Consider the following 20,394-nt stretch of genomic DNA (forward strand, 5'->3'; position numbering starts at 1 on the left):
TGTCTAACATCTCTTCCTGTTTACTAAACTGCTCTTCAGCAACTGGAGTCCGCTTTAAGCGCAGCTAGAAGCGACTAAACCGCAGCACAATAGCAGTACTATACAGAGAACACTCTCACTTTAAACAAATTGTACCTAGAACGGCCTCTGGCCAAAGTCTTACATAGTCACTGACTGCAGATAGACTCTAATGGAATAATAATAATAATAATAATACGCTACAGTATGTACTTGAAACAGCCACAATCACGCTCGACATACACACACACACACACACACACTACCACACCGGATGTCAGCTGCAACCTGCACGTGACAACGGCAGAGTGTCTCACTCTTCTTGTTTCACCAGGCACATGTACCCGCCGCAGCCTTCAGTAAAAACGAAAAAACAAATAAACGGTGAAGCACCCTAGCACTAGTGAGGCAGGTCTAGTCAGTTCTCACACCCTCCCAAACTTCTTACCACATTTCCCACACGCCACCGGGAAGCACCGACTTCATAATCTTCCAATGGCTGACGGCGCCGTCCTTGTGGAACTTTTCCAACTCGGCCACATCGGCATTTCCCATGACCCTGCCGCCCTGCTCCTTGCTCACATAGTCATAGTCGACTTCTAGCTTGTCCTGTGGGCGCAAAAAGTTCTGGCGGGCGATGCTGCCGAGAAAGTCGTCTCGCGTGGGGTTGCGGAACCGCACCGCGGCTTTTCCGCGGCCGTGGTCGTTTTTCACGCAGAAGATGACCATGTTGATGAAGTCTGGGTCGCCCTCTTTTAGCGTATCGGGCGCGGGTGTGTCCCGGAAAATGCGGCATGCGGGGAAGATGGCGTGGATCGTGTTGAGCACGAGTCGCGTGCTGCCGAGAGTCAGGTCGCCCGCATAGTTGATGGCGACGACGCCGTCGGCGCTGAGTAAGTCGTATAGCCCTTGCATGAACTCGGTGGTGAAGAGGTAGACCGGTTCCGCCCCGCCGGTGAAGACATCGTGCATGATGTAGTCGAAGCTTCCTGGCGCTGACACGGATTTCTCGGCTACGTAGGCTGTGGCGTCGCGGATGACGGCGTTGTGCTTCGGGCTAAGGTTGAAGTACTTGGTGGCGTAGTGGTGGACGACGGGGTCGAGTTCGACAATCGTCGTGTTGATGCCGTGGGCAATCATGGCGTTGGGCGCTGTGCCAATACCAAGGCCAATGTTCAGAGCCGACTTCTTGCTGTCAGGCACGCGGGCAATCGTGTCTACTGGGGGTTCGATGAGTCGGATAGCCTCGAGGAGAACAAAGACAGCAAAAATGGTCTCGCGCTGTCGTTGGCCCTTGGCGTATGCTTCCGGTGTTACGAGCCATTCGCCGCCGAGAAGCGAGTGATCACATCGCAGGAGACGGAAAGCATTCTCGGCATGGCTTTCCACGACAGAGATGTAGCCTGTAACCGACTCGTGTCGAGCAAGAAGACTGTGGTTTTGCGTTGCCTGAAGAGTCGAGTTGGCCAGTTGCAGCCCATGTGCTGACGGATGATGCGGGTTTGTCCACAGCGTGTGTAAGATGGCTGGGAATGCCAGCAAGATGACGCGCGAAGGGCTGAGGAAGGCTGATGCAGATGCCAGTAGCATTTGAAGGCCAATGCGAGTAAAGTAGACCGATGTGCCAATGAAGCTGGGGATAAGAGCGCTGCTGGCCTTGGCTGTGGTCGAAACAGCAAAGTAAGAGACGGTAGGAATGACAATCTCCTTCAATGGGGACGGATTAAGACCAGTGATGTCGATGCATTCGAGTAAATCGGCAGCAGCGAACATAGACAAGAAGAGCAGCGGAAAGTAGGTCAGAAGCTCGATAGCCATGGGCCCGTACTCAATGCCCATCTTTTCACTGTACGGGAACAGGAGAAACTGGATAACAGGAGTCCAGTACGCGACCACCGCGATGTACTGTGAAACGTCTGCCGATACATAACTCTTGAGTCCTCGTCGGACTAGCAAAGATGTTACGGCGACAATGGTCATGGTCCGCTGGTGATGTAAAGACGCCGGAATGGATCCATAGATGGGAGAAAGATTGAGCTGAGAGACTGGAGACGCAAAACCTGCAATGAGGAGGAGTGCTGCTGCTCGGCCGGCGTTGAGCAGGATTGACGATGCCGGGGCCCGTTGTGTTGGTTGACCAGCCTCCTTTGCGCCCTTGGGCTTTTTCTGTGTCTTTTTCTGCGCAGCCATGTCGGCGGTTGTCCAAATCTATCTTTTCTTCTTGTATCGCGCAATTCTAGAGGAAAACAGAGGCGCAGTTCCGGCGGCGACGGATTGATATGGACAGCTCAAAAGACCAGATATCGCGTAATTGTCGCCCGATTCCAAGCTCTTTGCTCACTTTAGACGGACCGTGTATCCGCAATGAACTCGGCCCGCGAAGAACAACAACGACGCCAATGCTAACGATGCAAAAGGGCCAAAAGAAAGGAGAGGACGAGGAAGAAGAAACGGACGACGTTGAAATTAAAAACAAGCAGGCCAGCTGTTCCTGGCAGCGCGGTTGAGGCACGGCTGAAACGGGCGATCATTAAGGCCGTCTTGTTTCGCCTGGGCGCGTTTCAACTAGCCGGACCCTGTGGCGCGTGCGTGTGGCGTCATGGCTGATGACTGCGCATGGCGGTGCTGAATGCGCCCGCGTCCTCTCTCTTTCTCTCTGCCCATTGACCATTGCCGTGCAGGAAACAAGCATCGACGCCATAGCATGCCGTATATGAATGCCTCACCCAATATGGCGCCTCTTGCGCTGCGGCCTGCGAACTCGCCCGAAGATGCAAAGCACCCCGCCGACGCCGACGCCACTCTCGACGCCAACGGCAGCACGTCTACAGCCGCAGACGGAGACGTTGCCATGGCCGACCATGTAGACCAGTCGCTCCTCCGCGAGCAGATGCGACAGCAGCAAGACGAGCGCGCCAAGCGACTCCAGGCCAAGAACAGGCGCAAGCGCTACCTCGAAGTCCATCCCGAGTACTTTGCCGATCCGTCGCTCGAGCTCGCCGACCCTCTGCTCTACGACCGCCTCATCCGCCGTTTTCAGACCGCCGCCGAGCGCGAGGCTGAAGGCCGGAAGAAGGGCTTTTCCGGCCAAATGGCGACCGACCTCTGGCGCGCCGAGGCAAAGAAGGATGCCCTGTCGCAGCCAGACCCCAATTCGCTTTTTACCTATACACGCGGCCCGGACGGACAGATAATAGAAGAGGACAAGGACGATATACCCATGAGCAAGGAAGAGGGCAAGGCCTGGTGGATGGATGAGATGACACAGCGCTTCCTGCGAGGCGGAGACGACGACTTTGACTATGCGAAGCTGGTCGATGGCAATCCCAAGTACGACGATCCGGAGCAGGAGCGCGACCTGCAGGATGCCTACTTTGAGAGCATGGAGAGCGATTTCGACTCGGATGGAGAGGGAAAGGAAAAGGTCCTGACTGGCGAAACGGGCATTCAGGATTATTGATGCAGCCAGGTCAACCATATAAGGTTGCGACACGTAGGACCAGTCTTGAGCACTCCTCGACTTGGCCCGCGCCAATGGTGCGCTGTTACACTGGTGACTGCAAGCATAGGCTCAGGAACCACAGTGCAGGTAATGCTTGGATGTAATCGCCCAGCACATCTGGAATATTCCTGCAACAACCTGCTGCATTCATGTTGATGCGCTCGAAGTTGGAACCAACACCAGATCACTCGTCCTAAGGGACTCAAACCCGAGAGCATATTCCAGGTATCTCCCACGCCACGAATTCGGATGATGCAGCTAGCAGAAATCTACAGCTGCCGAGAAATCCAGCGAAAAGAGCGGTAGCACCAGCGTGATTGGCCCTGGCGATCCAACTAGCTCGCTCAGTGACCCTTTTGTACGCCCAACAAGGTTGCTACATCCTTGATGGATGAACGACAAGAATTCAAGAAAGACTTATTAGCTTTATGCTATACCCAGTCATCACAGCAAACAACGACGTCGTAATACTGCTGGGTGTAGTCAAAGTGGATGAATATTGGAAACAGAGCTCCGAGCTCCGAGGATCAAAATGGTAGACTTAACCAGGGTCTTCACTGGAATACCTGAAAGAAAATCAGATGCTGAGTACAATGCTATGCAGCAAGTAAGACTAGCAGTTGCACTGTAGCGATCGGCGGAAATCAGTTCAGAGATTCTCCCTGAGTTGGACACTCTTCATATCGTCAATTAAAACTCCTCCAGCAATGAACATCGTTTACGCATAGATGTAACAGAAAGGCCCAGCGAGCGTACTCATCGCATCTCCAATGCTCACGTCCGGATACCCCACATACGGCCCCGTGACCAGCTTATCACTCAACGTCGTATTCTTCGCATTCGGATCACCAATGGGCCCAACCGACCCCGCGAGCGCTGTCTCCCGCTTCTCCAGGTCGAGGTTCTGCCAGATCCACCATACGCGATCAATCATGGCGTGGTGTGGGTAGAACGCCGGGTCCGCAGGGCTGTTGTAGAAATCCGAGCCTGCGTCCCCGCCAATTGTGTAATGGCCGCCTGTATGCACGCCCATGCGGCCCTCGGCAAAGGCGCCCTGGTACTCGGCCTGGAAGGACGCAATATCCCAGTAGTTTTTGATCAGGTTTACTACTTCGGCATCGGACGTCGCGTTGGCGGCTTGCAGGGAGATGTCGCGACGGAGACAGCGCGGGTTGTAGCCTAGACCGTCTGCCTGGGGGTTTTTCGGGAGCCCACTGCCCGGCAGCTGGAGCATTGTTTGGAGGGGTCCCATGTTGGTTTTGAAGCTATTTGCTGTGTTAGCAGGGCGGTGGGATGCACACATGGACATTGACAACGTACTCTTTGAACGGACCAGATGTCACGCATCCTCCACCGGAGCCAGGTGCGAGGTGCATAAAGCAAGGCCCGGATATCCCGTCCCAGGGAAAACAAGACGAGTTTCGCCCAGGCACGTACTCACCATCGCCAAACATGCTGGAGGCGCTCCCGTCGAAAAAGGACCGTTTTTGGGGTCGTTGGCGTAGTGCGCCCAGTTGTAGTATGGAAACGTGCCTTTGTAGCTACACCCGTCTCGCAGCGTCTGCTCAAAAACCCATGTGAAGTAGCGGTGCCATGTGAGGAAGTTGCCTGTGCCGTGGATGGTGAGCGATTGCTGGATATGCGTGACGACGAGATCGTCGTAACGGCTTCTTGCGCCCGGTGCAACCGAAGCGGGTGTCTTTGCGGGGAGCTTATGCAGACAGTTTACCGCATCTGTGAAGGCGATTCTCTCCTTGGGGGTTAGTGTTGCCCTGTTTTGAAATTAGAACTTGATGCGTGGAGGTTTGGTGCAAACTCGCCATTCCCGGCGCACTGCCGCTGTATCCAACGTGCAAGTTTCTGGGCTTGGAAGACCGTTTTTAGTGAGGTGGATGCCGAGCTTCAGCATGCCTTCTGCGGCGAGGGCATCGTTTCCCATGAATTTGGCATTGAAGCTGCCAATCGAGGCAATGCTGAGAAGTAAGGAGATCTTCATTGTTGGGGTTGTTTTGATGGGCCTTGCTCCTGCTACTGCAAGTGTTGGAAAAGAGCGCGAGCATGTTGGCTAGATACCACATTATTGAGCTTTATATGATGCGGAATTGGACTGTAGCGAGCAGCATGAAATATATCCAGTCGCTTCTAGTTTACCACCAAGCTGCAGAGATAGGGCACGAACTCCCTTTTATGGTAAGTAGAGTCAGTGCCATTGAAATATCTCAGCCGCACTTGAATGGCCTGATGAACGATGAACCAGGGGTAGTATTGTTTGCCGAGTAGGAATGAGAGGGGGCAGAGACAGAGCTGTTGAGAGAGGTGAACATGGCGTGGGAACTCGAGTAATACCGGTAAGGCACGGTAGACGTTGTCTATCATGTTTGTATTGTTTGGGACAGAAGTGAGAAACCCTCAATTCACTACCTGCTAAGGTGTCACACACTCCAAAGTTTTGGTACAATAATGGATTGTTGGGAAGACTGTGCCACATTGGCACATATAAGATTGATTGGCTAATCAATCTTGGAACTGGTTGATTTGTCGACCCTACGCAGATGGCTGGCGAAGGATGGAGTCGTCTGACATAGCCGCCTAACGAGCTTTGATAGGCTGCTAAATATTACCGGGACGGCTCGCGAGGGGCGGCACAATACCCGCGTGCGTGCATGCTGCTTGTCTTTGTGGTAACGAGTTCGAGTCGTACATTGAGTCAGTACTACTCCACTTTGCTCTGCGCCGCAGAGAACTTTAGCCGGAATGCACCTACTACGGTTGAATATTACCCACTCGAATACGGATCACCATAGCCCTTGCATAGTGAGATCTAGATCCATCGACATACATCCAAGGTTCTGTGCAACCGAGGATACCAACAGAGTGGTTTGCGGTTGCATACGTCCAGACTCGACCAGAGTGAAGCGCCTAGACTGGAGATGACATTTGACAGATGCTATTGCGTAAAATCGGCATGGTTTGCGCGGTGATGTGGCCAGTATCGGAACACGAGCCATACGGAGAAACAAATCGGAATCCTCTGCCTTCATAGCAACTTGTAATGTGGCTTGGCCCAAAATGGAGATATGCTGTCTCAGAATTAGCTTCATCGATGAGTTGCGTGGCTACGCAGTTAATGCACGCTGAACGAATCAACTTTGTGCCGTCTTTTTAAACATTCATTCTATTGCTTTTACTGCGCGGTAAAGGCTTATAAATTTATGCCAGGGACAATATGTAGATCTTGCAGCATGTACCACGATTCTAGACATTCATGTGTAGAAATTACTCCTATGAAGATGTCCGCAGAGCGCTTACTCGCATATTCAATAACACAGTACGTGATAGCATCATTAGTCGTTTTGTGTCGCGGTTGGGTCCGCTCCAAATCGTCAAGTCATTCGGGAAAGATGATTGGGCCATTATCGTTGCGCTGGTAGGCTTTATGTATGAGTAATCATTGGAAAGTAAGTAATTGAAAGACTGTACACAGGTAGCAGCAACGGCATGTTTTGTGTGCTATATGGTACAGATATCCTTCGGTTTGGGAAATCGTCTAGAAGTGCTGGAAGAGAACGTAACAAGCTACCGTAGACTACTTTTGGCTCGCCTCCTGCACCAGGTATTCGTGGTGCTGGCAATAGGCCTTGTGAAGATATCAATCTGCATGTTTCTTCTGCGTCTAGTCACGAAGAAACTGTACGTGTGGTTTCTCTGGGGCATGGTTGCTTTTATGTCTGCCTTCACGATTGCCAGTGTGCTGACGATAGTGAGTGAGCTTTCCATCTTACAGCATGCCTTTCCCAGTATCTGTATGGCTCATTCAATAACCGCTCATTGACACCACTGTTCTAGGTCCTCCAGTGTGATTCCATCTCCGCTGCATGGGACTATTCGTTGCGTTTACCTCCAATGGAAGTAGGCCATTCAAAGTGCTATAGCCTCAATACTTTCAAACATATTGGGCTCTTCAATGGAGGTATGCGTATCATGAAGCACACCCCTCCCAACCTCGTTGCTGATGACACAGTGATCCACATCCTTACGGATGTTCTCCTTGCACTTCTGCCAACACTTCTTATTTGGAGACTCCACATGGTGAGACGTGTTCGTCTCTCCCTGATAGCAGTCCTTTCCATAGGCATTCTTGCAGCAATAGCTGGTATCATCAGACAAGTCAGCGCGGGCCCACTTGATGAATACGATGCTTACTCGATCTGGAATCTCGTTGAGCTGCATCTTGGTATTGTTGCAGCTTCACTGCCGGCTCTGAAGCGAATATTCATCAAGGTTTTTGAAACTATAGGCAGTGCAGCAAGCGCAGCGAGGACAGCAAAATATGATGTCTCCAATAGCATCGTACTGCCGTCCTATGGAAATGCAACAGCTGTGAGAGGGGCATGGAAGTTGGAAGACACCAGTCAAATTGATGTCTTGTGTGCACGGGACAACATTCGTGTAACGAGGGAGGTGCAAGTTGACCAGGGATGACAGAAGTCCTGAAAATATTGTACATTAGTATGAAACTTAGAAGCATTCTACGGTTCAATAAGTATGATACCGATAATTGTCGGATCTGACTTTGACCAGGCCTCATTTTCATTTCTCTCTCAATGGAGAGATACTAGTATCCTGGGCACCGATTTAATTGATGTCACTGAATGGTTAAACTGGTTGAAAAAAACCGCTAGATGTAGTTTTCTGTATCTTCCTGACCTCTACTCAGAATTTGAGGCCTAGAACATCATTGATATAACTATGCTAACCTCCGATTTAGGATACAGCACTTGATTACGAACAGATATATCACAGAGTGCCAATAAAGATGAGGTGAGCACTACATGAAGAATAATGAAAAACATACGCACCAGGATAGTTAGAGGAAAGAAGGAATCGAAGGCTCCATGGAAAAAAACTCTAAAAACATCTAATCAATCTACAAAAATCAAAAGGCGCCATAATCCAACTCGTACAACTTCAACACGCAAAATAATGAAAGAAGAAAGGAAAGATAGAAATCTCCCAAATGAACACGTTCTAACCTCAATTCATACAGCAAGAAAACTCCCAATACCATCGTCAGCAAAGCCCTCGAATCAGTCCTGCTAATTAGGTCTCCAACCCTCGCCACAAATCGGACAGCGCTCAACCCAGTTGTTGTTATCAGCCCCGCACTCATAACAGTGCCACATATCATCTACCGTACCCGAGGACATGCAGACGAGGGCGTTGTGCCGAGGAAACACGGTCATTCGATGGAATAGCCTGGGACGATTACGAGATGCTGGAGTGGTGTGCTGAGAAGGAGAGGAAGTCCTAACAGGGACGCACTGATAACGGAGCTTAGATTGGCATGCCATTGGCTCCTAAACTCGGGATGGTTTGAGATATATCGGTAGGTGTGAAAGTTGGGGTTACTGTCTGGTTGAAGCTTCTCGGGGGAAAAGGTCTGTGGATTGCACGATTCTTGCGTTGCTCAGTTTCACTGGGTCTTTGGCTGATATGCTCTGGGAAGGTTAGTTGTCTGATCTTAATATTGTAATCCTTTGATTTCATACAGTGAGGTCACTCTAGAAAATATGTTGCTTCTTCACTTGGCGGTATTCCTCTAAAGCAGTGCAGTTCGTAACCGCTACCAACGAAAGATGGATATTTATCCTGGGAAACCGTTCCGAGTGGTATCTTTGATGCTAAGAAAACGATATTTGAGTAGCTGTGAGTATGGGTGGAATATCCAGACAACTCCATGGCAAGAGCCATACTATATATCCTTCTTTCAACAAGAATATGAAGCAGAAGCGAATCGACAGAAACAGCCCGCCTTGTTTCCTCCCTTCTTCCTACTCTTAATGACTCAGGACAGAAGGTAGCACGCATGAAGAAGTGTCCTTTCCTTTCTACCACGATCCAGTTCAGCAACTAAGAAAGCACCGTCAGTCTCGTGGTAGTCAAGTGCCATCGCCTCATTGTAACCATTCCGCCGACACCAGTCAAGCCCTGTGAACAGCATTCACGAGGCCACAGTGTCATAGTAGTATTTCAGCACTGGTGGGCCTTTTGAGATGATTTTGAAGTGCACCGCTAGGCAAAAGAAAGTAATGGTTAGCTGATGACAATAGAAGTAAGCATCAGCTTCATAAATGAATCTCTCACACCTGCCTTGCGAGAAGCCGTGTCAGGCGCACCTGGCACACGAAGCAACATGTGTAAATTACTGTCATTATTCACGACATTTAACTACTGCTTGTATGTTGGAAAATAGAGAGCTGGCTTTTCACACTGTACTCCAGCGTAACATGTGCAGGAATTATAGTGCCGCACTGCATCATCATTGCGTCTTCGTCAATAAAGGGCATGGCAGTACGCCTAATTTTGTCGCAACTATCACCAACTTAACTAAAATCACCTACTCTCTCATAGCACAGCCACAGCCTCGGCTCTAATAAAAGCGCACTTGCATTACAGGTGACCTTTCCAAAGTCCTACACAAGGACGCCGTCCTGTAATCCGGAAAGGCGACAGGCAAACCATCTCTCCTCGCCCGCCTTACTTCACCCCCCTCGCAGGGCTCTCCAAGGCAAGCGAAATCGCATCCATGCCAAGGTATTTCAAGGCGGTACATACCAACCTCGGCGCCAGAAATTCTGCCTCTCGTCCCTCAAAGACTCGCTCCAGTGCTGTCATACGCGGGGACTCACCTCGCCACAGACGTCCCCTCCGCCCCCAAGAAACGGCAAACACAACACTCTTTGAAGCAAAACGCCCGCCCCTCCCTCAAACACATTTCTTGGGAGACTTATCAAGGCTGACGTGAAATGCTGTGAGAATTCTCTTATCGGTGCGCACGTAAGCCCGGCTATTGCGCAGTGAATCGAAAGACCAGAAAGACCAATTTGGCCGAAGACAAGGCTGTTCGGTACGCTTGGCGTCCGAAAATGCCAAGGCCCCGCTCGTCACGTGCCGAGCAATGGATTGGCATACTTTATTCTGGTTAACCCATTTGTGGACCTGGTGGAAGATAAGAGCCCGTTAAATATGTCCGCGTTTTTATTCAATCAAATTGCCATAAGTACAGTTTTCTTTTCGCGTACGAAACACAGCATCATAAAACGAAGGACTAGGAACCCAGGACAAGTCGCCAGCAACCCAATTGCCGACTAATAAAATCAAGAAAAAAACCGTCGTGCCTTGCTGTTACAATCGCGGGGTATTCCACCCACGTGCTGATTCAGGACCGTTGGAGATTCCAGTTGGTTTGTGTATCTACTACAATGGTCTGCGTCTTTAGCTAAACTCTATGAGCGTGGTCGGTAATCAAATCCAGCAACATATATATTCCGTCGAAACAAAGTAGCAGTTTTATTTCAGGAAGAAAGGTTCGTCGAGACTATGGAATTACAGTCCAGGACAAATATGCATGCAGCAGACGTCTACCGACAGGGATGCCGCCAGGAAGAGCAATTCTGTTCCGAGAACAAAGTTAGCCCGACGGGGGCGCCGGCACGTGTAGCATAGCCTTATCGCATTGCTCATGTGGTCTTAATGCACATGCTTTTGATGTGGCTTTCGATGGCTTCTGAGCTACCCGCTTTCGTGACTTTGGGCTTTCCGAAGACCAATACTTAAGTATGAGAGATTCTGTAACAGACAAATGAAAGGTAGGAATGCTAATCAAAAGCTCCAGTCAGGCGTTTCCTTGTTGGCCACGGAATATTGAACAGTCAGAGTCAGCACGTTGCTGGGTCGACCACTCAGAGTTTGATCAATCCTCCAGTACTTACAGAGCAATCGTCTTGCAAAAGCGGCTCTTGGCCCCCCCTGTTCTGAGGAGGGAGCTTCGTTGGAGGTTTGAGCAAGGCTTGGGAAATGCTATTTATTTTCTCGACATGGAACTTCGTTATTGCTTGTGAGCACTTGCTAGCCGCTCTGAGCAGCCGGGTCTCATCCAGCCACTGAAACCATCGGCCCGGTTCGTCAGACATGGGGCGGGCGTGCCCAGATCCGGCGCTAATCCGAATTCTTGATGCAGCCCCGACTCACCCCGCATCCAACGCGCCGGCCTCTCCGACATTTCGGCCTTCGAGTTCCACCTACGAGAGACAGGCCTTTGAGGTGGCATACTTTCTTTTGCACGACATACCGAAGGCCCGCAGCCAGCATGAGAACCACTACAACCAGCCCGACACCCTCCCGTGACATCGTTGACGTACCTCATCCGCCACCAAACGAACATGCGGCTGGTGCTGCGCAGCAACAAGTGCCCAAAACGGCTGCATCGCATCCCTTTGTCTGCGATATATGCAAGAATCGCTATTCCAGAATTGACCACCTAGCTCGTCACTTCCGTAGACGTACGAAACCGCTCCGTTTATTCTGGTGTGCCTTGCTGGCTGTTGTACGTGCACTAACTACGCATCTAAACTCCAGATACTGAGCAAAAGTACATCAACTGCCCGCAATGCTCCAAGTCGTTTTCAAGAACGTGAGTTGCCCCTTTTCTACTTGGACTCAAAACCCCTGTGTTTGACATCTAGGTTACTTCATCGACTAACAAGATGACGTAGTGACACTCTTAAACGACACATGGTCGTCCATAAATCTGCCGCTTCACCTACAGATGACGCGGTTGTACGAAAGCACCGACCGCGGGCAGCAAAAGCCTGTTTTTTGTGCGCTCAATCGAAACTGCGCTGTGAAGGAGAAAACCCTTGTAGGCGATGCCAGGAGCGAGGATTACACTGCCGTTTCCCTCAGCAATCCCGCTTGGATTCGAGCACGCATAAGAAGTTGCTTTCTTCGACAAACCCGGTACATCCCACTACAGCAACCTCTGACATAGTGGTGTTTTCAGGCTCAACAAATCATGAATCCCAGTCAACGTGCATAACGCCCCAAGATTATATAGAAGATAATTACACTCTCCTGGATCTAGTCGAGAATATGGACCACGCAAAACAGCAAGCAGGACCTATGCATATGTCTGGACAATTACAAGAGAGCCCAGCAAATCGGCCCATCACCCCAACATCTGTTTACAAAGGCAAGCCAGCGTCTCTATCTGATCTCATTACCGGTTTAATACTTGATTTGATCGACTTGCTTTCTTTTCCACACCACCGTAATTTTGCCATCAACCTGTGTTGGCTTGTGCCGACCGCAAGACATGCTAACCAGCAGTACAGGTCCTACAATCGAAAATGAAAACATCATGTGCGAACCAAGCCCTTTTGAACTTCAAAATAGTATTTCTACTAGTTTCCTAGCCGAAGTCAGCTGTACAGACTTTTCGGATCACTTCAATCCTGACGACGGGTTAGGATACTCGTGGGATGCATTCAATCTAGATGTCTTTAATTTTGGCACCTTAGAAACTGAGGCTATATTTGAGGCGCCATCAAATACGGACAACGTGTCAGAGACTAATGAAGGTCTTTCTCTGAGCGAGAATGCCTACAAGCAATCGTTCCTGCTCTGGACGCCAACGGAAGGCGAAACTTGGTTAGCTAAAACTGCAGATCTCTCTCCCACTCTAGACGGAGAGTTGTCTGCTTGCGTTTCTTCCAATCCTCAGCAGCATGCACTTGTGCGCCTCGAGCCATCTACACGTTATCGCATTCTTAGCTCGATATTGTCTATCGCAGGCTCTGCGAACCACCAACGTATCCTTTCATCTTTTCCTTCTCTCGAAGTATTGGAATATCTGCTATCTAGGGAGCTTGCAGAGCACAGCCAAGAAGCAGATTCTTGGCTCCACATTCCTAGCTTTGACCCAAACACTGCCTGCACAGAACTGGTCCTTGGCCTTGTTATTGCCGGTGCGTTCCGTACGGATCGTGCCATTTTTCTAAAATTTGCTCTTGCTTTGCACGAACTTCATCAACACCTAATTTCCCGGTTGGTATGTTGATGTCTAAACGAACTCCATACGGCATGTCATTGATATGTACTAATTATTCTTCACGTTAGTTTTACAACGATGGCCGTAATGTTCGATTGCTTGAGCCGATCCAATGCTTCGTCCTCATGATTCAAGGCGGCCTGTGGAGTGGAAATAGCCGGCGAATCGAAATTTGTGAGGCTCTATTCAACATGCCGATCAACGTAAGCTGTTACGTACAATCAAGGAAGGAAATTGATAACAGAGTCTTGTAGATGATGAGAAGGGGAGGCTCTTTACGAGTTCTGGACCCTGAAGGCGTTTCACCCCACCCGAGCGACAGTGACCTGGTTTTGAAGGAGAAGTGGCATGCATGGATTGACTATGAATCTAGGAAAAGGTAAGAAAAACTCACCCTACCCGCCCCGTTTGGGTAGTTCGAACGTGGTTCCAATCGTAAATGAATTTTAACATTCGCCATAGACTTGCGTTACATCTGCTCATACTCAGCACCCAGTACTCAATGGCCTTCCTGACATATCCCCCCTTGACGCACACTGAAATACACACTAGCCTGCCAGCAGCACGAGCGCTTTGGAACGCGCCCTCAGCTGAGGCATGGCGGGCAGCCTATCTCAGCCTTGGTCCTCCAGCGCTGCTGACACTGCATACGTGCATTGAAGACCCAAACAGTCTGTCCGCCCTCGGGAACTCGGTGGACACCAAGTACACAACTCTGGCGGTTCTTTGTGGCTTATGGTTGAACACGTGGCAGTACAAGGAGTACCTAAAGGCACGTGATGTAACGCCAGGTGCAACGCAAACTAAGCGTGCATTGAGCACTCAGGCACTCTATCAGGAAGCTCGAGAATCCCTAGAGTCCTTTGCCGCGATTCACACACGGTGGCTTGGTCCGATGGACCCTTCGCTTTCCGTTCTTCACGAGCGACAGCTCATGTATCTTGATGTTTCTCTCGAGGATTTGCAATTGCTCGGCGGTAAGGATGGTGAACGTGAAGCACGTCGCGTCCTTCCACGACTCAAAGAATGGGCTCAAAGTCGATCCTGTCGACAAGCCATGTGGCATGCCGGTCAGATTTTGCGGGAAGCGCGTCGGACTGGTGATCCCACCTTACGCATATCCACAGTTATTGCAATCTATCACGCCAGTCTGATTTTATGGTCATACTCAATCATACCAACAGCTCATTTGTCGAATAACTCGATAGATCTCGATTCACAGTGGCAAAACAGAGGCCTTGAGCCGTCGTCTAGGGAGACGGAAATAGTGTTAGACGGCGATCACACCCCACTGGTGCAACAGTTTTGTGTGCTAGGGTTCGGAAAGCCTTGCATCACGCGTGTTGTTGAAGGCACGAATGGTGTTCAGTATTCGGCTATCGAAGTCATACACCAGCCTGAGGTCATGCTAGTCTTCAGAGATGTGTTGTATGAAAAGTGCACCCATGGCTATCAGGATTGCCCGAGCTTAGTCGATAACCTGATCCGTCTCATTGGGCAGCTCGGGCAGGCTGCAGAAGTGGTACAACGTCGGCAAACTCAGCGGGCGTAGACTTGTGTATAAATGCGACTTGTTGATTGATGTTTGAAGCAGTAATCATGACACTTGGAGTATTGCAAGAGAAAAGGCAAAAGGCGCCCCGTGTATTACGCAGTAGACGGTTTGGTTGCATGGCGCTATATCCATTTGGGACTTAGTGTGTCTATTTCGAGTCACTTGAGATTTCAAATTCCATCATTTCGTACTCCGCAGTCATAGCTTGCGGAATATCCCATGCGTATTCCACAAGCGCCACGTGCTCATGGCCGTGTTTGCCCAGGCTAGGAATAGCAGGAAGTATGTTTTTTTTCTTCCGAGTCTACATTCCGGGGAATCAAGTCGCCTTGTTCGTTCTATTTTCTCCATACTAAACATCACTCCTTTGGGGTTGCTCGGCGCCTTAACCGAGCATTATATTTTGGCTTTACGAACCAACGACACTCGTGTGACCAAGCTTCAGTGCTGGTGGAAAAATCGATATCAAAGTTCTGAACAACTTGTGGAATGACTTTGGACATCTCTAGGATGCTAATGTTTTTCCCGACACAGGACCGAGCACCCTGGCCGAACTATTGCGCGAATTAGTACCGAGAGACCCTAAATTCTGATCGTGCACTGCGAAGGCGAGGACTTACTGCAAAAGATTCAGGCAACCGAATGTTCGCCGTATCACCTTCTAGCCAACGCTCTGGTCTGAAGGCATGGACGTCGCTAAAAATATCGCTGTTATAATGAAGTGCCCACGAATTGACACCAACTTCGGCCTAAACAAATGAAGGGCAGATTCAGCAGACACTCGTGACCATAACTTGAAAATGTATCAAAGGATAGGGATTTAAGAATCATGGCATTACTTACACCCTCAGGAAAATAATGTCCTTCAATCACACAGCCGCCTTTGGGGACTACGCGTGTCAGCTGCGTGCCGACAGCGGAATGAAGTCGCAGAACCTCCTTAATCACAGCTTGCAGATATGGTATCTGCTGAGTTTCCTGGTAAGTCGCCATGTCTGACAGTCGCCCCGCTTTTGATCGAGTGTCAAGCTCGTGTCGAAGTCGCTCCAGGACGCTAGGGTTAGTATATAAGTAGTACATGATGGCGCTCAAACTGATGCCGGTTGTGTCTGAGCCTGCGCTGATGTTCATCTCCATGCAAACTCGGACCTCTTTGTCGGCGACTTTGCCTTCATTGCGCAATGTAAGCACCTTGGACAGAAATGTTGCGTCCTTCTTGGATCCATCGGCTTGCGCAGCTTTGTCCATGTGCCGGTTCACATGCTCTGTAACCACACTTTCCAGCCCATCTAGAGTAATCGGCAATCTGAACACCTTCACCAACGTCTCTAGGGATGAGAATAATCCCGGCAAGAGACCCATCACAGATGCGAAACGCCACGCTAAGTCAAGCGCCGCACAAGCACCGTGAGCGTCTGCATTGGTCTTCATCAGGTTCATGGAACTTCCAAACTAAACAGCCATACCGGCTCGCGTCAATAACATACCCTAGAGCGTGTACAAGAGGCTTCGACTTACAGTAAGCATTCCAATCACGTCAAAAGCATAGTATTGGAAGAATGTGGGAATATCCACCAATTCCCCAGATGCGGCGAATTCGTCGAGCTTTTTCCGCAGGACAAATGTCTGGCTATCGACGGCAGGTTCGTAAGACAACAGGGTCGACATTGAATACAGCGATGCGAACTTCTTCTTCATGGAGCCATGTTGCGTGTTGTCGAGCGTATTGAGCAGGTTCTTGCCATGGGGCGATCCAAACGGAGTATAGTAATTTGACTTTGGGAGTTGATCGCCAATTCTGTAGATGGTTTTGACGGCGTCTAGAGTGTTGAAATCATAGCGATTTGGCGCAATGCGGACGATGGGGCCTAGCACATTTGGAATCATGCCATCAGCTTGCCTGATTGCTTGGAATGATGGTTCATTTTCCTGGGGCGCAAGCCTCACCGTATCGCTCGTGCAGCTTAATCATTGTCTTGTGGATATCCCCATCAAATACCTTCTTCACTTCCCATAGCCCTGTTATCTTGGCGAGAAACGGGCCTGGAATTTTGCGCTGGCGCGTAAGTAATAGGGTATAGGTCAACCAGACGACCACATAGACAATTGGGACAACGATGAAAACATTATACAATGTTAGAAGTCGGCCAAGTTCGAAGAACTGCCGCATCTTGGGCTCGGTTGCATTCATGGTGTGTTGGATGTATTGCAAGAAGCTCGAGAGTCAGTCAGCGATTCACGTTTGTCTTCTATATCTCATTTGAGGTACTTCATCCGAGGCCCTCCGCCCGCAATGCACCATATCCGGGAAAGTATTGAGTCAATGCGGGGGTGGGGGCTCCGACATGCTTACCCCAGGCGGAATCTAGTCCAACTCCCCAACCAATTACAGAGCAAAATTCGCTCTCATGTGGCATGCACAGGATTTTGGTATTGCTACTAAATCTCGGGTCATGAGGGGGGACGGTCCCGAGAGCCACCCATCCTTGCGCCCGGCGGACAAAATCCGCGCCACGCGTCGTACTTATCGGCCAAGACAATTTATGCGACTGCGTTGTGGACTCCGCTGTGTCAGTATGTCAAAATCACCGATAGAACAAATCCATGAGCTATTCTTGACTTACCAGCCTTATCGCAGCTTTAGCTGCAGGTCATAGATAAGGTGCGCATTATGTGCTTCCTACTTATCGCCAGCAGGTTATGTTTTGAAATAAGCTCCGACTTGAAACTTTTTCGTACTTATGGCTTACGCTTGCACACTTTCGCTCTGCGCCTACCTTAACCGCCATCTACTATGCTCAACATGCTTAAGATAGCTACGTGATGCTACTGCTGCTATTGTTATAGCTACTACTGCCAATCTCTGCACTTCTGTACAAGTTTACTACTCAATAATTGGTATATAAGAAGAACTTGACTGTTGTGTCATAGCTCGAGGGCTTGTTATTCGTCTCTCATTATGATCAAGTAGATTAAAACAGCTTGAGTTCTAGAGAGATACAAGCAAAGCGTGTAATCATTAACATGAGGCGAAATGCAGTTTAAGAAATTGGGAGCTTTATCCATAAGGTGCCACGTATTCCTGCATCAGCTCCGGAATACGCCCAGCATAGCCAAATGCTACTGACCATTGAAGGATGATATCTCGGTCCGACATGTCTGCATCATAGGATTGCTCATACTTGCATTAGCTGCGAGATATCTTACGAAGGCTCGGTAAGTGGGGGATATGAAGGGCCGACTACGATTTCTTCCCATTGTACAAATAGAATGCCCGTCAGCTTAACATCTTCGTGATTTTGGACTATGTATGCCGAATTGTGCAGTTGAAATTCTTTTGAGTGTAATTCAAAACGCGAATTTGTATAGTGGAATTTGTCTCTAGCTACACCTGCCCAGTAATGTTTGTCTTGTGGTGTAGTAGAGGTCACGTGATTAAGTTTTAATTAAGTATATATGCGATATCTACTAGTAGCTTAGAGAATTAACCAACTTCCCCCCGAAAAGCTATCAGAACCTGTTCTCATCTATTCGAACCTCACCCGACTGCCGATTGCGGGTCTCAGCCTGTTCCCTATCTTCTTCTGTGCTCCGATAACCCATCGCTGCCACAGCATCTGAATAGTAATAAACGACCATATCCCAATAATGTACCTTGGGTATTTCAACCACACTCCAATTTTCGTGCCTCTATGTGGACCACAAGAGAGCGGGTTAAACTTGGTTACAATATTCAAGATGCCCCACAAATTGGCCGACAGGTTGCGGTCAGGAGCAGTTGGCTCCTTGGTGATTGAACGAAGCTCGGTCCTCCAAACCCGCTGGAGTGGTGCGAGCGCATTGGCTATCTCCTGTCGATCACCTTTCCGTACCATCCGCAAGAACCAATCCTCCTGGGCGGCGTTGTCCGGATCACTTTCGTGGAGGCGAAGCTTATTGGCGGTGCTGGTGGGGTTTATGAAATTTTGAAAGACAAATCGTCGAGCTGCAGAGTATTCGGCCAGCAGATCTTGCGGATCGTGATAGTCATGATTGAGGATCAAATCAAGTGCTTGAGAGAGAATGTCAACATCCAGTAAGCCTGTACACAATCCAAGGCCACCAACAGGGCTGTTGACATGCGCTGCATCGCCAGCGAGAAGGACTCTGCCTCGATGCATGGTACTTGCCAAGAGCTGGTGTAGTCGATACAAACGGCTGCGAACCACAGTATGCTCAACAGGCCGTGGACCATCAATGTAACGGAGGAGGAGTTCTTCCACATATTTAGGGTCCTGCGCCTCTTCGGCGGTCATTTTTTCATCAGGAATAGCCATTCCATAGCGCCACAGCCCAGGTTTTCCCGGAAAAATCGGTTCAAGTGGTATGATCACCCCCCAGTGAACCTTGTCGACTGCGAAATAAGCCGGAGTTTCTTCGAGCTTGGGTAGCGTGCGCAGCACATCTACCGCAATGAGCCTCTCAGGCCATGAATGTCCACTGAATTTGATTTCAAGCGACTTGCGGACAGTCGATCAGGCACCGTCGCAGCCTATCAAATACCGGGACCTGAATGATTGAGGCTGTCCGGAGGCCTCAACCTGAACAGTGACACCACTTTCATCTTGCTCGATTCCTGTAATAGGCGTGCTAAAAAGAATCTCGACAAGGCCTGTTTTTGCTGCTTCCTCTAGCAGCACTTGAACTAAGCGACCCTGCGTGAAGATGATACAGCATTCGCCGTCCTTATACGATCCGTCCGGTCCTGGTTCACCCAACTTCAGTTCCGCTATCGCTGGTCCCAAGGCTTTTCCGCCCTTGCCGTCGTCAACGATAGGTTTACGCCAGACATGGCCACCCGATTGAAACCCACGTTCGCGAACAATATCATAAATTCCTGCGTCCTTGAAAACTTAGAGAACAAGCGGATAGTAGACTGCCGCTCGAGGAGAGGTATCTACCTCTGAGCCCCTTTCGAACACCTTGGAAGCTATGCCTTTCCGAGCAAGGAGGAGAGCGAGCAGTAAACCGACGGGACCTGCTCCTGCGATGATAACAGGGATTGTTTCGCCATTTGGACTGATGCCTCCAGCTTTGGCGTCTTTGTTGACAGATTCAGATGACATTTCTCCTTCGTGTGGTGGATGTGTTGTGAAAATACTGGCTCGGTCCAAATCCAGCGTAAGTGCATGAATATAAATATATGATTCTTTCCTCGATGACTTCCTTGCATTAGAACAAATCTCCCCCGCAGAGGGAAATTCTGTGAGGTACATTGTGGGGGAGCACCCCTCACATTCCCGAGACCCTCGGAATCACTCCGGGTCCAATTGGATCACAACAACCGTCTAGGATGACCCACTGTTTGGCGCCTTTGTCAGCTCTCTTCATTATCTTCGAGTCAGCTCCCATAACTGAGACGTCTCACAACAAGGATCAGTTCTGACAGCT

General features: G+C 49.7%; 7 protein-coding genes across 7 annotated transcripts; 3 read left to right on the forward strand and 4 right to left on the reverse strand.

Annotated features, from left to right (window-relative positions):
- Positions 1-250: 250 nt before the first annotated feature.
- Positions 251-2,208, reverse strand: SETTUDRAFT_139914 (uncharacterized protein; the record flags this gene model as incomplete). Its single annotated transcript, XM_008030921.1, has 1 exon — positions 251-2,208. The coding sequence occupies one exon, from the start codon at positions 2,206-2,208 to the stop codon at positions 463-465; it is 1,746 nt and encodes a 581-aa protein (XP_008029112.1). The 3' UTR covers positions 251-462.
- Positions 2,209-2,749: 541 nt separating this feature from the next.
- Positions 2,750-3,478, forward strand: SETTUDRAFT_155919 (uncharacterized protein; the record flags this gene model as incomplete). The annotated part of the gene is made up of 1 exon (XM_008030922.1): positions 2,750-3,478. The coding sequence occupies one exon, from the start codon at positions 2,750-2,752 to the stop codon at positions 3,476-3,478; it is 729 nt and encodes a 242-aa protein (XP_008029113.1).
- Positions 3,479-4,238: 760 nt separating this feature from the next.
- SETTUDRAFT_43193 (uncharacterized protein) lies at positions 4,239-5,522 on the reverse strand (the record flags this gene model as incomplete). Its single annotated transcript, XM_008030675.1, has 4 exons — positions 5,341-5,522; positions 4,958-5,292; positions 4,841-4,868; positions 4,239-4,785 (listed from the first exon to the last, which is right to left on the reverse strand). The coding sequence occupies exons 1-4, from the start codon at positions 5,514-5,516 to the stop codon at positions 4,239-4,241; spliced, it is 1,086 nt and encodes a 361-aa protein (XP_008028866.1). The 5' UTR covers positions 5,517-5,522.
- A 1,240-nt stretch (positions 5,523-6,762) lies between these two features.
- SETTUDRAFT_33681 (uncharacterized protein) lies at positions 6,763-8,002 on the forward strand (the record flags this gene model as incomplete). The annotated part of the gene is made up of 4 exons (XM_008030628.1): positions 6,763-6,848; positions 6,869-6,947; positions 7,044-7,280; positions 7,367-8,002. The coding sequence occupies 4 exons, from the start codon at positions 6,763-6,765 to the stop codon at positions 8,000-8,002; spliced, it is 1,038 nt and encodes a 345-aa protein (XP_008028819.1).
- A 4,074-nt stretch (positions 8,003-12,076) lies between these two features.
- Positions 12,077-14,961, forward strand: SETTUDRAFT_94626 (uncharacterized protein; the record flags this gene model as incomplete). Its single annotated transcript, XM_008030923.1, has 5 exons — positions 12,077-12,489; positions 12,686-13,409; positions 13,478-13,612; positions 13,664-13,788; positions 13,872-14,961. Coding segments are annotated over 5 exons (2,487 nt in total), but the record flags the coding sequence as incomplete, so codon positions are not given.
- A 362-nt stretch (positions 14,962-15,323) lies between these two features.
- Positions 15,324-17,134, reverse strand: SETTUDRAFT_93968 (uncharacterized protein; the record flags this gene model as incomplete). Its single annotated transcript, XM_008030924.1, has 5 exons — positions 15,324-15,518; positions 15,585-15,713; positions 15,808-16,416; positions 16,483-16,832; positions 16,912-17,134. The coding sequence occupies 5 exons, from the start codon at positions 17,132-17,134 to the stop codon at positions 15,324-15,326; spliced, it is 1,506 nt and encodes a 501-aa protein (XP_008029115.1).
- A 1,340-nt stretch (positions 17,135-18,474) lies between these two features.
- SETTUDRAFT_155922 (uncharacterized protein) lies at positions 18,475-20,069 on the reverse strand (the record flags this gene model as incomplete). Its single annotated transcript, XM_008030925.1, has 4 exons — positions 18,475-18,654; positions 18,783-19,443; positions 19,507-19,847; positions 19,881-20,069. 4 exons carry the CDS (start codon positions 20,067-20,069, stop codon positions 18,475-18,477), a joined length of 1,371 nt encoding a protein of 456 aa, XP_008029116.1.
- Between the last annotated feature and the right edge of the window lie 325 nt (positions 20,070-20,394).

Source organism: Exserohilum turcica (genome assembly GCF_000359705.1).
Source record: "Exserohilum turcica Et28A unplaced genomic scaffold SETTUscaffold_5, whole genome shotgun sequence".
Lineage (NCBI taxonomy): Eukaryota > Fungi > Ascomycota > Dothideomycetes > Pleosporales > Pleosporaceae > Exserohilum > Exserohilum turcicum.